The 18035-nt window shown below is 37.9% G+C and overlaps 1 protein-coding gene across 2 annotated transcripts; it reads right to left on the bottom strand.

Moving 5' to 3' along the window:
- Positions 1-5164: 5164 nt before the first annotated feature.
- LOC124395856 lies at positions 5165-17596 on the bottom strand. Of its 2 annotated transcripts, XM_046864732.1 has the most exons (5): positions 17389-17596; positions 17080-17221; positions 9817-9928; positions 7919-8008; positions 5165-6668 (listed from the first exon to the last, which is right to left on the bottom strand). In XM_046864732.1, exons 1-5 carry the CDS (start codon positions 17454-17456, stop codon positions 5398-5400), a joined length of 1683 nt encoding a protein of 560 aa, XP_046720688.1. In that variant the 5' UTR covers positions 17457-17596; the 3' UTR covers positions 5165-5397. The 2 variants fall into 2 exon arrangements, with proteins under 2 accessions (XP_046720688.1, XP_046720689.1); XM_046864733.1 differs by lacking the exons at positions 17080-17221; positions 17389-17596 and adding an exon at positions 16682-16959.
- Positions 17597-18035: the final 439 nt, after the last annotated feature.

Consider the following 18035-nt stretch of genomic DNA (forward strand, 5'->3'; position numbering starts at 1 on the left):
TAGAAAGTTCCTTGTTTAGCATCATCATTAAATGTGGAACAAATATGTGAAGTTGCTCAATAGTGTGAACATTTCTGAGAACTACCAGAAACAAAAAAAACCCAATGATGACACAAGATGCACCAAAAAATTGACAACACTGAGTGGTAACGACAAATGTGTTGTATACATCTGTACTGTGCGATATACGATATTATAATTAATGTATATTATATTAATTTAAATTGCAAATATTTTAATGTTTAAACATTGTTTTGAACAAAATGTCTCAAATATTTCCATAAACATCTGTTCCATGAAGCAACTTTATTATCATGACCATCTGTGAATGTTATACAGATCTGAAACTGGAAATGTGGAAGTTAATGGTCAGCAATTTTGTTCATCATGTGAGCATATGGTCATGTGCGCATATGTTTACACTCGTTTACACGTTATGTTTATATATGTTTGAGTATGTGTTTTTTACAGTATGATTGTTTATGTAACGCAAAAATATAAATATATGGACTGAATGAATGTTTGTATTCCTCTCACATATAACCACCATTATAAATAAAAGATTTTTATTTCTTCTTTTTTTTTTTTTTCATATTTTGTTGTTTTACAACCAGCAACTGAAAAAAAAAAAATATATATATATATATATATATATATATATATATATATATATATATATATATATATATATATATCCTATAATATAAAATTGTGGTCAAATATTAATTAAAAAAATTGTTTACCCTTGATGTGAAACCTCTTTTTTTGTTTTTCTTCTCTTACTATTCTCCTCTTCACCCTTCACTGAGGTTTAGTGACCATCCTCAATCAGGAAAATCCAGTTTTTAAATAATTTATTGAATTCCAATCTGATATTTACAACTAAATCCAGACTAATGCTTCTCCAGAGACTTGCTTTAGAAGCTCCTTAATAGGTTCTTCTTGATGTTTGTGTAGATATTCTTCCTAGCACACAATGAATCATCTTGGATCCCAGAACAGATTTATACTATTACATGACATTATTTTGGTCACAAATGAATTCCTATTAAGTAATCAGGTCTTTTACATTGATAACAGCTTTTGCATTTGGTACTTGTGGGCACACACACACACACACACACACACACACACACACACACACACAAACACACTTGATTGAAGCATACCATTTTTTATGAAAATGTTTTACGACTTATTGAGCAGTTACTGCACATTTTATTTTATCATTTATAAATTATATATCTATATAGTTTTGTTTTTTGGACACCATTATTTTTATTATTTTTTAAATAATTTAATAATATTGGTCGAAATATTATTTTGCATTGTACATATTTTATATTTAAATGTTTAAACACTAAATTAATAGTCAAACCATTTATATTTATATTTTAAATACTATTAATAATAATAATATTAATGTTTTTCTATTGATTTTATCATTTTATTCTATTTTCATTTTCATAATTGGCCTAAGGGAAATGATAATAGGAACTTGACATATTCAGCAAAATTAAAAGTAACTATAAAAAGAAACTATAAAAACAAAACAATTGTATAGGATATTTTTGGATGCGGAAGCATGAAATTTTCTCTTCATTTCAACTAGGAGATCCAAACTTGTTCAGCATGACAATGCCCCTGTGCCCAAAGCCAGCTTCATGTAGATACTTGGTTTGGAGTATAAGATCTTGAGTGACCTGCTATAAAGCTTTGACCTCAAGCCTACTGAACACCTTTGGAATAAATTGTGGAGGTTATTATAACAGAAGATGGGGACTAAATGTGAAATAAGATGCTCAAAAAACAAATAAGAATCTTATGCTCAGGTGTCCACAAACATTTCTTTATGTAGTGTATCATTGTTTGTGGATATACTTAACACATTGTTGATACTTTTATTCTTAACCTCCTTCTCTTAACTCTTAGCCAAGTTTCAGCCACAAAGTTTCTAAGCAACCAAAATCTGTCCAAGTGGTTATTGAGAAATGTGTGCTATGGGTAACTTCTTCTTCTTCTTCTTCTTCTTTTGGCTTCTCCTATTAAGGGTCGCCACAGCGGATCATCCGTTTCCATACCCACTGTTCTCCACCTACCTCTTTCAACACAACCACCTGCATGTCTTCCCTCACCACATCCATAAACCTCCTTCTTGGTCTTCCTCTTTTTCTCCTTCCTGGTGGCTCCATCCTCAGCATTCTCCTACTTATATACCCCATGTCACTCCTCTGCACATGTCTAAACCATCTCAATCTCACTTCCCTCACCTTGTCTCCAAAGCGTCCTACATGCGCTGTCCCTCTAATAAACTCATTTCTAATCCTGTCCATCCTCGTCGCTCCCAATGAAAACCTCAACATCTTCAGCTCTGCTACCTCCAGCTCCACCTCCTGTCTTTTACTCAATGCCACTGTCTCTAATCCATACAACATCTCAGGTCTCACCACAGTCCTATAAACTTTCCCTTTCACTCTCAAAGATAATCTTCTATCACAAATCATTTCTGCTATCACTCTTCTCCACCCACTCCACCCTGCCTGCACTCTTTTCTTCACTTCTCTAACACACTCTCCATTACTTTGCACTGTTGCCCCCAGGTACCTAAACTCCTCCACCTTCTACAACTCTTCTCCCTGCAACCGCACCACTCCACTGTCCTTCCTCTCATTCACACACATGTACTCTGTCTTACTCTACTGCCTTTCATTCTTCTTCTCTCCAGCGCGTACCTCCACCTCTCCAGGCTCTACTCCACCTGCTCACTACTCTCACCACAAATCACAATATCACCCGCAAACATCATAGTCCATGTAGACTCCTGTCTAACCTCGTCCGTCAAACTGTGGTGCAAATTTTTATATGTAATAATCTCTATATACTATTTTCAGCCTGGAGATCTTTATATCTATATATATATATATATATATATATATATATATATATATATCTCAATAGTTTTTCTCTGATTAGTTTTATTAGACCTAAGAATCAAGTACAACTTGATAATAAGTGAATTCTGGCATAAAAAAAATCACTAAACCAGAATAAATTCTAGAAAATTATAAAAATTATTATACTTCTAAAACAGGTATAAATTAATGTGTGCTATACAGTGGCATAGCATGTAATAAAGTGTGTTGTTTATATAAAGTTTATTATCATCATGCAGTAAAGGGGAATCACAAAACATTTCCAAATGTTAAAAAAGGTGTGTCTGAAACACAAAGGCCGAAGATGCTTGTATAAAAAAAAAAAAAAAAAAAAGCAGGCAAGACAAGACAAGATTATGTACAAGACTCACAGAATTAGAGCGTTCATTAATGTACAGATATTCTTATGGCTGTTGGGATGGCTTTTTCTCACACAGAGTTTGGCAGTGCTGTAACAGGACAGAGACATAGTACATCACATTGAGGTGGATTTATGCTCATACTCTAAGAGCAACTCCAGCTAATTTTATATACACATGATTTCTGTTTGGTGTTTACATCATAAAGTCTTTCTGATAAAAAAAAATGTATCACTGTGCATTAAACACTCTGAGCATTGAAGAAAAAAAAAATGGAGTCATTTCCTATGGGGGAAAACACTAAAAAAACACCTTAGCAAGTGGAAATATCTATATAGTTGAATGTATCTAGTATATATTATTATAAGGTTAAAATACACTACATTTAAGAGCATTAAACCTATTTCTAGATATTATTGTTCACAGCTTCTTTTTTTATTTTTACGGCATCACTTGGGCTCTTTCTGAAAATAAATGCCTAAAATATCTGAAATATGACATATCCCATGCTTGAAACGACTTTACAATGGCTTAAAACAGGTCTAACATAGGTCTTATACATAGTTTTTTGCAATGTTAGAATAGGAAATAATTGTGACTGTTATATAACCAGGGTTTAGAAGGTGTTTGAACACATGTTGTGACAGGAAAAATAAAGCCAAGTAGTGATGCACTTTGGAGACTATGTGACAGACATATAGATTTGCAGAAATGAATTCAACAGTTAAATCCATGCTAATGTGAGTTTCATAATAAAAAAAATCTATTTTAGGAGATTTCATATTATGAAAAGCATATGGCTTGTCAAGGCATCACAATTGCATTCATTAAAAAAGTGAATTATGAGAGATCACATTCTGAAATAACTTAACGTAGTGTCACTTGGTACAAGGTTGAACAGTATAAAAAAAAAGAAAAGAAACGATAGGGTAAGTAAAGCAGATAATTCAAATATGATCTATTGCCAAATTCATATGAAATCCATGAAGGTCTTTAGCAAAATCAAAGGCCATTGACATCAAGAAAAACATTTCTCAGTAAAAAAGTTTCCAATAAGGTGCAATGCGGTATCTATGGGTGTTATGGCTGTCTTGTGATTAGTGATCCTCATTCATTTGTATTCAGTTCTGTAAAGCTTATTCTATGAACACTAATTGCCAGGATGTTTAAGAAGGGAGAAGAACACTGGAAAATCCATAGAAAATGCATTCAGACATGATGTGCTGGCCAAAATAGCTCCAGCTGTACCGTAACACAGATGACAGGATTAAATATCAGGTATATCCGCAAATCTGATATATTATAGTTTGGTCATTGTCACTAAAAGCAAAAGGAAAAGGTTTGAAGTGTGTTGAGAACAGTACTGATGTCTCCCATCCAGAGGTCCAAAGGAATAGTTTGTGTGTTGGCAAAACTCCACATTTATCCAGCTTTATAAGTTGTACAGAGGATTCCATGACATTCAATTAGGTCAGAATTTGGACATACGCCGATCAGGAATGACATTATGACATTAATACATGATGAGTGGGGAAGTGAATAACACTAATAATCTCTTCATCATGGCACCTGTTAGTGGGATTTATAAGCCAGCAAATTAACAATTTGTCCCCAAGTTGACGTGTTAGAAGCAGGAAAAATGGGCAAGAGCAAGTCTGACGAGGGACAAATTGTGACGTCTAGACGACTGGGTCAGAGCATCTCCAAAAATGCAGCTCTTGTTGGATGTTCCCGGTCTGCGGTCATCTATCAAAAGTGGTCCATGGAAGGAACAGTGGTGAACCGGTGACAGGGTCGTGGGCGGCCGAGGCCCATCAATGCACGTGGGGAGCGAAGGCTGGTCCGTGTGGTCCGATCCAACAGACGAGCTCCTGTAGCTCAAACTGCTGAAGAAGTTGATGCTGTTAATGATCGATGGGTCACGACTGTTTTGGCAGCAAAAGAGGGACCAACACAATATTAGGCATGTGGTCATAATGTTATGTCTGGTTGGTGTATAATAAATTCAGTTTTTGGTTGATGGATTCCACTTTCTAACACCATAAAACCATCAAACACAGGAATCACAGCATATAATAAGTTAATCTCAAATGCATTTTTAAAGACTAGACAGTGGTCATGACCTTTAGCGAGCCTGAACGGAAACGTAGGATCTTCTTCTTTAGTGCATGTGAGGCTTTAATCCTGACCATAGCAGTAGCTGCATTCTGGGAGAAAGAAGGCACACCTGGGGGCACTTGCTGAGGCCAGACAAGGCCCCCACTTTCATCTGAGTCACTTGAACTTGAGCTGGACCCTGGGGAGCATGTTTCACTCAAACTGGAGTCAGATCCATGTCCTTGAGTTCCTCTAGCAATCGTTCCATTTTCAATGCGGTGGTCCTTCTCAGGGTACTTAATAAATGAATGTGGGCTGATTTGACGTGGTAGGTTGAATTGTTCTTCAGCTCTAAACAATGCTGGATTCTCTTTCCGTCTGAGGTCTGCTGTGGAGCTCCAGAGTCTCTGATTGTACATATAATCTTCATTGATACAGTGCATATCCATATCACACCCCAGTGTGTGATATCTATAATCTGGTTTGGTGGTAAAACCTTGGGATTGGAAGCTGTCTTCTGATAGAAACTGGCTGGTTGCCCTTTCATGCCTCTGCCCAACTGATGACCAGCTTTCCTCCTGATATATTCTGGTTGAGGGCAGTCGATGTGCCAGCTCCAGAGACGGAAGTTCCCAGTCTTGTTTGGGAGCTTCAGAAGGTAAAGGTGAAGAAATACATGGATGATGATAATGACGATGCTGATCAAGATCAGTAATGACAGTGGATGACTCTATAGAGGAACATGGATCTTTACAAGCCTGTGTGAATTCGTTATCCTCATTTCCCAGATAGCACCTGTCTTGCAATGTAACTTCATCATTGAAGAATTCCAATTGCTGCCATTCTGCACTTTCAGGTTGTTCACAGTAGTTGTGAGGATAAGCATATAGTTCTTGCCAATGATCAGGACTAGAACCAAGGACCTCTGTAGCGGTGGATGTTTGGTTGACGCAATAGCGCTGTAGAAGATCCAAAATATAAGTCTCTACTCGCATTGCGAGCTGGAGGTCTTCTTCTGTGGGGCCTTCATCCACCTCAACAATAGGACCTTGAGCTTCACAATAGGCTCCAATAGAACTACCATCCTCATTTAAATTCATAATGGTGCCCATCTTTGGTTCATTGACCTGACACGAAGCTTCATTTTCATCATCCTCGGCATCCTCAATTCCTTCTGCAATGCCCTCTAACGGGGGGTAGGGGGCAGAGTATGACCGGGGCAGAAAAGAACGCAAGGGTCGTGCCCTCTGACCTTCCCAGTCCAGCATGTAAGCATCTTCTAGGGAAAAGAGCAAGCAAGTAATTCAGTATCACTAAACAGAAGAAATATTGTTGATATATTGGTACATACTGCAATTTTAATATGCCTTTTTAAGGTATTAGATTTTTTTCTAAGTGATACTGTTAGGAAACTAGTTCACAGTTTTGTGACCAAAATTATTTACACTTGTCAGATCTTATGAATGTTGTGATCCATCAAATACTTTTGTAGAAGTTTAATTTCAAAGCTGTCTGTGGTATGATGAAAACAAACGAATGATAAATCCAGCAGATCTACTAAACTTCTCAGTATCTGCATCTGAATACCACAGAGAAATATGGAGTTCTACATGTTATGTAAGAGATGTTGACAAATTTTCTATTTCTATGACAATATTGCCAGCTGCAGGGCAAATTATGAGTTCATTCTTATAGGAAAAGTTTATGTTAGAAAATATTTATATATTATTAGTAGACGGAGTCTCTGGTGCCAACAGTGTTTTTTCAAGAGACTAAAAATAAAGTGATGCTGGTGAGATGGTGGCAGTTTGCAGATGCCAACAAAACGTCTAAATGGATAAAAGATATGATGCCATTATTTGAATTAATAAAAATATAATGATGGCATGCTACCCCATCTTATAATCGGTTATTTTCTAATAGTAGCACACCCAGGACTGATTTATTCTTCAAATAAGCATTATCAAAGAGTCCTAAACATACACTACATGGACAAAAGTATCGTGACACCTGATTTTTTCCATCGATACGTGATTCGTCCCCAAGCTATAACCACAAAGTTGAAGACACACAGTTGTATACATTGTATGTTAATGACCCTGTGTAAAAATCCAGCTTTATAATTTCTTTGGACTGAAACATCTTGTGTGTCCTGCTCTGACCTTACCCTTTGGGATGAAGGTGAAGAATGATGACTGCACCCTGGGTCTCCTCACATCACCTACATCAGTAGCTGACTTTAATACTGGCATTGTGGCTGAATGAGTCTCACACAAATCTCCACAAGTACACTCTAAAATCTAGTGGAACATCTGCCCATAAGAGTGAAGGGTATTATAACGGTAAATGGGGACTACCTGGGATTAGGATGTTCAAAAAACACAATCTTATAGTCAGGTGTCTACAAACATTTGTCCTTGTAGTGTACAGTAAGTGTTGGAGTATAGGTTAGTATATGTTTTTTTTTTCATTCAAGGAATAAACAGATTATAAAGAATAGATGAATGATTATCTGGAGTACAGACTGACCCACTGATCTGCCTCTGTGGTTGTAGAAAGAAAGACTGGGAGAAGATCTTGAGTGTCTTATAGATGACTGACTCTCACTCTGCTCATAACCTGCAGACACACACAACCATCCATACAATGCCATAAATTATTACACAATGCAGAATGACAGTAAAATCGATGTAGGTACAGTATATTGTGTAGATTTTCGGTGAAAAGTTGTGACCATGTTCACACGAGGCATGTTTTCCTATCTGTCCTTTATGCAGTCTATAATAGTTTTTTATGTTTTTTTTATCATCTGACAAGGAAATTTGTACCTTAAAAAAGCAAGTGATGCATGATGTAAGCTCTGAGTGAAAAAGGAAAACAACAGTCTTTGAAAGAATTTAATATCCACTGCTGAGCACAAAGGAGCCTATTGGGGCTGCAAATAATGTTTCTAGCAGTAGCAAGGTCTTCTCTGCTGGCCTAAACTGACTGATCAAAATCAGTGTACTTTTGAATAGATTTTATTTCCCCACGGATATGTATTAAATTATTACCCATAATCTCTTCATTTCATTGCGTTTCTTCTTCTTCTTCAGAGGTCTAGGTGTGAACTGCATGGATCACCTCTGGCATCTATTTAGCTTTGTATTAAATGTATATGAGTGTGCTATTGAATTCTATTGTATATTTATTCGGGAGGTTTTATGTTCTTTAACAGGAGCTCAGACAGTTTTTCTGGATGTAAAGTAAATTGCACATTCAAAATTACTGATATAATCAACATTTACACAATATCTTTGGGTAAATAAGGAAGTGGTATATCATTAGTTAAAGCAGAAGGTCAATAGTTGAAGCCCTGGTATTACCAACCTGCCACTCTTGAGCAAGGCCCTTAACCCTCTGTGCTTTAGGAGCACTGTATCCTGGCTGCCCCAGCTTCCAAATATTATTATTCTTTTTTTATTCCACTTTCTGTGTATTTTCCACTGCTTATCCACTACACATTTTTTTGCACCATCCAACTCATATTTGCACTACTGTACATTCCACCCATATTTATACTGTATATACTGCAACATACATACATTCATATCTGTACATAAATATATCATGCCATTGAGTATATTATCTTCTAACATGTCTATCTATGGATAATCTTTGCACAGTATGTATATGTATATATGGACCTCGTAGCCTATTTATCGTATTGTTATTTATTGTAAACAGGCCAAGTATGCACTTCTGGTTAGACGCTAACTGCATTTTAATTACATGTACCTTGCACAATGACAACAAAGTTGAATCTAATCTAATCTAATCACAGGGATATGCAGGGAATTTCTCTGTGCTGTAAAGTACATGTGACAAGTATAAGGTACCACCTCTATAGTAAGAACTTGTTTACAGCCATGATATGGCAAATAATCCACAAATTCTAAAACCTATAGAAAATGTCTGAAAAGATTTTTGTGAAGAATGTATGCATTTAGGATTTATGTACAAAAGTCTTTGGACACTATAAGATTGGTATGTGCTTTTTAACCATCCCATTCCACATTTAGTCCCCATTTGCTGTTATAATAACCTCCACTTTTCTGGGAAGATGTTCTTCTTCATCCAATTCATCCCAAAGGTGTTCAATAGGATTAAGGTATATAGATCTTCCACTCCAAACCATGTAATGTATATCTTCATTAAACTGGCTTTGTGTACAGAGGCATTGTCATTCTGGAACAGGTTTGGGTCTCCTAGTTTATATGAAGGGAAATTGTAATGTTACAACAATTGTATGCTTCCTATATTGTGGTAAAAGATTAAGGATGAACCACACAAAGCTGGAAAAGACAAGTTTCCCAAAACTTTTGTTCATATAGTTTTTCTTTGAGTATACAATCCATGATATATATTCATGCCTCTGGAGGGAGTACCTGAGCTTGACACACTGTCCAGGTTGTCCGCTGTGTTGGAGTTCATTGTCATCTCGCTGAGCTGCTGCTGCAGGACCCACATCACACCACCGGGGGCATTTGGGAGCTGCTTCTGTGATACACATTATCACAAAGGCCAGGGTTTGCAATCTTATTTCAACTGTTTTATTTACGTTAATATGATTTACTAAAACACACAATACAGCAGATTTTGTGTAAAAAAAAACCAAACATAGAGGCACTGTGCATTTTCTGTATATTTTACATGTGCACGCATATACATATTTAACAAATCTATCACACACTCTGTTTCACGCCTGGCCTTATTATACACCTAATTAGTATTCAATTAGCGAAAGCTTTCAGAGGGAAATCCATAGTGAGGGTCTTTGGGAGACAGTAGATCAAATGTTGCTATGCAACTCCAATAAAGCAATACATGATTTATTAACCTTCTCAATAAAAAAATGAATAATTAGTGGAGATCATTTTATTGGAATTTAACACTATATTTAAAGTGTGAATAATGCATGCTGTTCCACAGCAAAGTGCATCTGTAATTTAAACACAAACAAAACCAGAAACAATGACAATGATCAATGTGTGTGTGTGTGTGTGTGTGTGTGTGTGTGTGTGTGTGTGAGTGTGAGTGTGAGAGTGGGAGTGGGAGTGACGGTATGGTCATGCACACATGTAAAGTTTGTTATCTAAGCCACTTCCAAGAACAATAGAATCATTTTTCATTTTTATGCTCACACTATTATTTAAATTAGATTACATTAGATTCCATCTATTCTATCCAATTCACACATTACTTGTGTAAGGTGATTAAGAGTGGTGTAATGTGTTTTGTGATTGACTGGTATAATATGAGTAAGAATGGTGTAATGTAAATGAGACTGGTGTACTGTGATAGAGACTGGTGTAATGTGATTGAGACTGGTGTAATGTGATAGAGACTGGTGTAATGTGATTAAAACTGGTGTAATTTGATAGAGACTGGTGTACTGTGATAGAGACTGGTGTACTGTGATAGAGACTGGTGTAATGTGATAGAGACTGGTGTAAGGTGATAGAGACTGGTGTTATGTGATTGAGACTGGTGTAATGTGATAGAGACTGGTGTAATGTGATTGAGACTGGTGTAATGTGATAGAGACTGGTGTAATGTGATTGAGACTGGTGTAATGTGATAGAGACTGGTGTAATGTGATTGAGACTGGTGTAATGTGATAGAGACTGGTGTAATGTAATTAAAACTGGTGTACTATGAGACTGGTGTAATGTGATTATCACTGGTGTAATGTGATAGAGATTGGTGTAATGTGATTAAGACTGGTGCACTGTGATTGAGACTGGTGTAAAGTGATTGAGACTGGTGCACTGTGATTGAGACTGGTGAAAAGTGATTGAGACTGGTGTAATGTGATAAAGACTGGTGCACTGTGATTGAGACTGGTGTAAAGTGATTGAGACTGGTGCACTGTGATTGAGACTGGTGTAAAGTGATTGAGACTGGTGTAATGTGATAAAGACTGGTGCACTGTGATTGAGACTGGTGCACTGTGATTGAGACTGGTGTAAAGTGATTGAGACTGGTGTTATGTGATAAAGACTGGTCCACTGTGATTGAGACTGGTGCACTGTGATTGAGACTGGTGTAAAGTGATTGAGACTGGTGTAATGTGATTGAGACTGGTGTAAAGTGATTGAGACTGGTGTAATGTAATAGAGACTGGTGCACTGTGATTGAGACTGGTGTAATGTGATAGAGACTGGTGTAATGTGATAGAGACTGGTGTACTGTGATTGAGACTGGTGCACTATGAGACTGGTGTCATGTAATAGAGACTGGTGCACTGTGATTGAGACTGGTGTAATGTGATTGAGACTGGTGTAATGTGATAAAGACTGGTGCACTGTGATTGAGACTGGTGCACTGTGATTGAGACTGGTGTAAAGTGATTGAGACTGGTGTAATGTGATAAGACTGGTGCACTGTGATTGAGACTGGTGCACTGTGATTGAGACTGGTGTAAAGTGATTGAGACTGGTGTTATGTGATAAAGACTGGTCCACTGTGATTGAGACTGGTGTAAAGTGATTGAGACTGGTGTAATGTGATTGAGACTGGTGTAAAGTGATTGAGACTGGTGTAATGTAATAGAGACTGGTGCACTGTGATTGAGACTGGTGTAATGTGATAGAGACTGGTGTAATGTGATAGAGACTGGTGTACTGTGATTGAGACTGGTGCACTATGAGACTGGTATAATGTGATGGAAACTGGTGCACTGTGATTGAGACTGGTGTAATGTGATTGAGACTGGTGTAATGTGATAAAGACTGGTGCACTGTGATTGAGACTGGTGCACTGTGATTGAGACTGGTGTAAAGTGATTGAGACTGGTGTAATGTGATAAGACTGGTGCACTGTGATTGAGACTGGTGCACTGTGATTGAGACTGGTGTAAAGTGATTGAGACTGGTGTAATGTGATAAAGACTGGTCCACTGTGATTGAGACTGGTGCACTGTGATTGAGACTGGTGTAAAGTGATTGAGACTGGTGTAATGTGATTGAGACTGGTGTAAAGTGATTGAGACTGGTGTAATGTAATAGAGACTGGTACACTGTGATTGAGACTGGTGTAATGTGATAGAGACTGGTGTAATGTGATAGAGACTGGTGTACTGTGATTGAGACTGGTGCACTATGAGACTGGTATAATGTGATGGAAACTGGTATAGTGGTAAACTGGTGTACTATAAAACTGGTGTAATGTGATAGAGACTGGTGTAATGTGATAGAGACTGGTGTACTGTGATAGAGACTGGTGTAATGTGATAGAGACTGGTGTAATGTGATAGAGACTGGTGTACTGTGATAGAGACTGGTGTAATGTGATAGAGACTGGTGTAATGTGATAGAGATTGGTGTACTGTGATTGAGACTGGTGTACTATGAGACTGATGTAATGTGATTGAGACTGGTGGAATGTGCTGTATCTCGCAGGTTTATTCTTAAGACACTTTTTTAATTTCAAAGAAACCTTCTACTCCTATCTAAATGACAGTAAACAGAAAAACAGGCAATGCAAGAATGACAAATGATGTACAAATCTACAGCCTACAAATTTATTTGCTCCTTAAGCGTTCTATCTCTCTTTATATTCACAAATCCTTTCTTTTAATTCTTATTGTCAAAAACACAGATAGTCATGTGCCTTGCTGTTTAGTTCAAATTCAGCAATGTCCATAATGAAACATGACCATGACTTTATCGACAATGATTGCAACCATGGCGACGTGTTATGTGACAAGTGGCTAAAAAAGAACACAAAGAGAAAGAGACCAGGGAATGAAAAGCAAGTGAGAACAGGTCTCTGTGTTTTAATGATTCGCTTTCGCCAGGCTTGCATCCGTCAGTCGATCTGTTAAATGAAGACTTGTACAATTAAAGTGAAGAATTTAAACTGCAGTGGAAGTGAAATTCAATTGTGATCATGCTGCAATCACCAGCAAACAGCCTGCAGCTCAGAGACCCTCTGCTCCTTTGGAGACCCGTAAGGATCCATACATATTCTTCATAAGCTGAGCTATACAAGAGCTGCATCTGCATTTGTTGAGATGTACATCATTGTAATTTGCCAACACACACACAAACACACACATTTGTTCAAATTAAAAGACCTACATGACTGTATCTTACCAACATACACACACACACACACACACACACACACACACACACACACACACAATGTATCCACACTGAAAACCATGTTTTCTCAGATGCTTGTATAATAAGCAGTACTGTGTGTACTCCTACAGCCTCAAACTCTTCTCTACCTGCATTCATTTATTTTTATCCTGGTGGTGAATCTGTAATTACAGCCTTAAGCTACTGATCAGAGGCTCAAAAACTGGAACTGGCAACATCTTAAGACACTGAGGCTCTACACAACTTTTATCTACTCACCTAGACTATTAGCTGTTTGGATAAAAGGAGTTGACTTAGTGACTTAATGTGGAATGTAAGTTTCTGACTCAGCCCTATACGCCACCCCATGGCTCAGTGGGTACTGTGCTAATGAGCTCATTTGACTAATTACACAGTATTACATGATGATGCAGTGCTTTCGGTGGTGTACTGCATCTCAGTTGTTGTTACATGCCTTGTCGTAAATTGTCTGTGAAACGAGAAAGTGGCTGACAAAGTGTAGAAAGTCATACATGGATAAACTGAAAACCCAAACCTATTCCAGCATGAGTACACCCTTGTGCACAAAACCAGCTCCATGAAGATATGATTAACATGGTTTGGCGTGGAAGATCTCCTGCTTTAGAGCATAACCTCAACTTTACTAAACACCGTTGAGATGAATGTGAATGCTGACTGCACCCCTCACATCACCTACATCACTATCTGACTTTAGTATCACCCCTGTCACTGAATGAGCACCAATCTCCACAAACATGTTATCTCTCTCCAGGGTTGGGCAAAGATACATTACAATGTGTTTTAAAACACAATAACAAATACATTACCTTTCAGTTCAACTCTATCAAAAATAAACTACAAATTACAGGAGCCACACCAGGCATAAAAATAAACTAATGTATTTTTGTATTTTAACATAAAATTTCTTTGCAAACCATCCATCAAATGGCTTATTTGATCTGTTTGATTGATTCTCTTTTGCAGAACCTCTCAAGCTCCATCAGGTTGGATGGGAAGTGTCAGTGCACAGCCATTTTCTGATCTCTCCAGAGATGTTCAATCAGGTTCAAGTCTGGGCCCTTCTGGTCCATTCAAGGACATTCACAGAGTCCCTGTAGTCACTCCTTTGTTATCTAAGTGCTCTGGGTTGTTGTCCTGTTGGAAGATGAACCGTCCCCTCAGCCCGAGGTCCAGAGCGCTCTGGAGCAGGTTTTTATCAAGGACGTCTCTGTACATTGCTGCATTAATCTTTCCCTCAATTCTGATCAGTCTCCCAGTTCCTGCTGCTGAAAAACATCCCCACAGCATGATGCTGCCACCACCACTTCACTGTAGGGATGGTAATGGCCAGGTGATAAGCGGTGCCTGGTTTCCTCCAGACATGACGCTTGACATTCAGGCCAAAGAGTTCAATATTTAATTCATCAGACCAGAGAATTTTGTTTCTCAGGGTCCTTTAGGTGTCTTTTACTCTGTGCTCTGACATGCACTGATATCTGTGGGACATCAGGTGTGTGCCTTCCCAAATCACGTCCAATCAAAGTAATTTACCACAGGTGGACTCCAGTCAAGCTGTAGAAACATCTCACGGATGAAAAGTGTAAACAGGATACACCTGAGCTCAATTTTGAATGACATGGTAAAGGCTGTGAATAATTATGTACGTTATTTTTTTTTATTTTTAATAAATTTGCAAAGATTTCAAACATACTTCTTTCACGTTGTCATTATAGGGTATTGTTTATAGAATTCTGAGGAAAATAATTGATTTGATCCATTTTGGAATAAGGCTGTTACATAAAATGTGGAAAAAGTGAAGCACTGGGAATACTTTCCGGATGAACTGTATTCCTGTGATCTTCCAGATGAAGGTTAGTTTTAAAGTAACCAACAGTTTAATGTTGAACAGTTTGTGAATGAATCATAATTGTACACTTATTTAGTTACCTCGTGTTTGGAAATGAAGGGCGACTTTACATCAGCAACACTGAGTCAATTACAAACAAGTCATTCATAAGAAGACGACTGATAGCACCTGCATGTTTCTCACTAATTGATCATTTGATTGTGAATCATAAATATTATAATATATTATGTGTCAGCAGTCATATAATATATTATATTATTTATGATTAACAATCCAATGATTAATTAGCGAGAAACATTATAATATATTATGTGTCAGCAGTCATTCATGCAGTGGTGTGCATGCTGAACAGTTACTTTAATTAGGGTACAATATTCGGCAAGCAAATATTTATTTATCAGTCAATGGACGCATATTTAAAAGCTGGCAGACTGCACTTTTCTTTCCTTTACCACCTTCTTCTACATGGACCAATTTTCTGTTCTGATCTCAACAAGTCTGAGCGAAATACTGAGTAGGCACCAATCAGAGGCCGCATTTTTATGATGTCATCATATACTTTTCTTACAAAGTATTTTACAGTATTTTATATTTGAAATATAGGTATCATAAATACTGCCCATCCCTAACTCTGTAGGCGTGCGCGCGTGCGCGTGTGTTTGTGTTTTCCCTGTAGCGCGTGCCTCTGACGACCTATTTTGAGTGACATGTGGGGAGCAGTGCTGGCTCAGGATCAAAGGGCTCGTGACTCCGAGGCGCGCGCCGTCCCCTGAGAGAAAAAGCGAGAGAGAGAGAGAGAGAGAGTGAGAGAGAGAGAGAGAGAGAGAGCCTGCGCGAGCGCAGCTCATTAGTATTCCCCTCCACGCGCCTTTTGTTCAATACGCCGGTGGGCAGTGGGCGTGGCCTCGTGGGATGATGGGGGCGGGGTTGTTTTTAATTGCATGATCTCATTAATTAATTTGTGTCAGAGAGCCTGCGTGTTGTGGAGAAGTGTTTTGCGACTGACGTCAGTGCTGCACGTGCTGTAGGGAAGCGTGGCGTGTTTATTTACATGCAATTTATTTTCTTTTTTTTATTTGTATTTTTTTGCTAATGATTTTGGACATGTTTTGTGTATATTTTTTTTGTGCTGCTGTTTGCATACAGCTGGTGTCTTTGCAGATCTCTCTCGCGCGCAGGTGCATAGTGCATATCTTTATAAAAATGCAACGCAAAAGCGTGCAGGTGGGATTCCCCTCTCCTTGTTTATAGAATAATTCATGATTATGGACTTACCTGGAATTGTGATGAAAGTTGTGATGGTCATGGGGAAGGGAACAATGGACTATTAAAACGGGTCCAAACTCCACCCCCATCCAGAAGACACATCAATTTTAGCTGTCAAATTGCCCCACACAATACAAAGAGCCCGAGGATGCGTTGTGCTTTAAAGTGTGATCCAGCCAGAAGAAGGTCAGCAGGTTTAGGTTCATACACTGTCCAAATGAAATGTATTTCTCTAAGAAGAAACAGCGCATCTCCGAAATGCGCACGCAGCCTTTACGCACGGGCGCAAATATAGCCACATTACGCACCACGTGCACCTTATTTATCCTCTAATTATCCCTCGTGTTTACACTGTGATAAAGTGAGACATTTTGAATGAAAGCGGATGCAGATGTTGTTGTTCTTACCTGCTGCCATTTCCAGAAGCTCTCCTGTTTCTTCTCGGTGTTCCCTCCTTCCAGAACGCCCAGCACGAGCCTCTCCTGTCTTCGTCTGGCGGTCTCGAGCTCCCACAGGGTGGACACGATGTCCTCCAGGAGCCCCTTGCTGCTGTTTGGCATGTGGAGAGAAATTCCGCGGTGCATGAGAAAACCGGATCGCTTTTTCTCTCTAAAACAAAACTCTGGAAAATACCATTAACGCGTCATTTCATCGCCATCCCCTTTTCACCCGAACCCTCACGGCGTCTTGTTTAGGTTCAGCTGCTTTCCCCTCACCTAGACTCGCTCTCAGCGCTTCTCCCACGCTTTTCATTCAGATGTTCAGGGATCTTCTGAATATTCATCGCAGATCTCCTGCTATTGGTCGAGAGCTCCTGCTGCAGTCATGAATATGTACAGAAATTCAGCGCGACTGATTCCTATTGGCTAATCCTGAGGCGTTTCTGCATACAGCGTGACACAAAACGTTTTTTTCTTCTTCTTTTCTTCCCACGAATGCCTAGATCAATCTATCTATCTATCTATCTATCTATCTATCTATCTATCTATCTATCTATCTATCTATCTATCTATCTATCTATCTATCTATCTAATAAAATATTAAATAATCTATTAAATTAATAAAGTAATTAAAATATTAATACATTCGCATAAAAAAATGTAATAAATGTTTTACATTGTTGATCTTTTGATCAGAGACAGTGAGAAAGGATAAAAACCCTAGATGAAGTAATACATTTAAAAATAAAATATTTATTTCAAATTGTTTGAGTTTTTATAAACTTATTCCAAAAAAATGTATTTATTGTTAACTAGCTCCACCCTTAATTTCCACCACATTTCTATTTTATATAAAAGAAAGGATAAAAAAAAGAGGGTTTTACCTGTCATATATACTTTACAGCACAATTAAATTCTCTCTT

Source organism: Silurus meridionalis, chromosome 13 (genome assembly GCF_014805685.1).
Source record: "Silurus meridionalis isolate SWU-2019-XX chromosome 13, ASM1480568v1, whole genome shotgun sequence".
NCBI classification, from domain to species: domain Eukaryota; kingdom Metazoa; phylum Chordata; class Actinopteri; order Siluriformes; family Siluridae; genus Silurus; species Silurus meridionalis.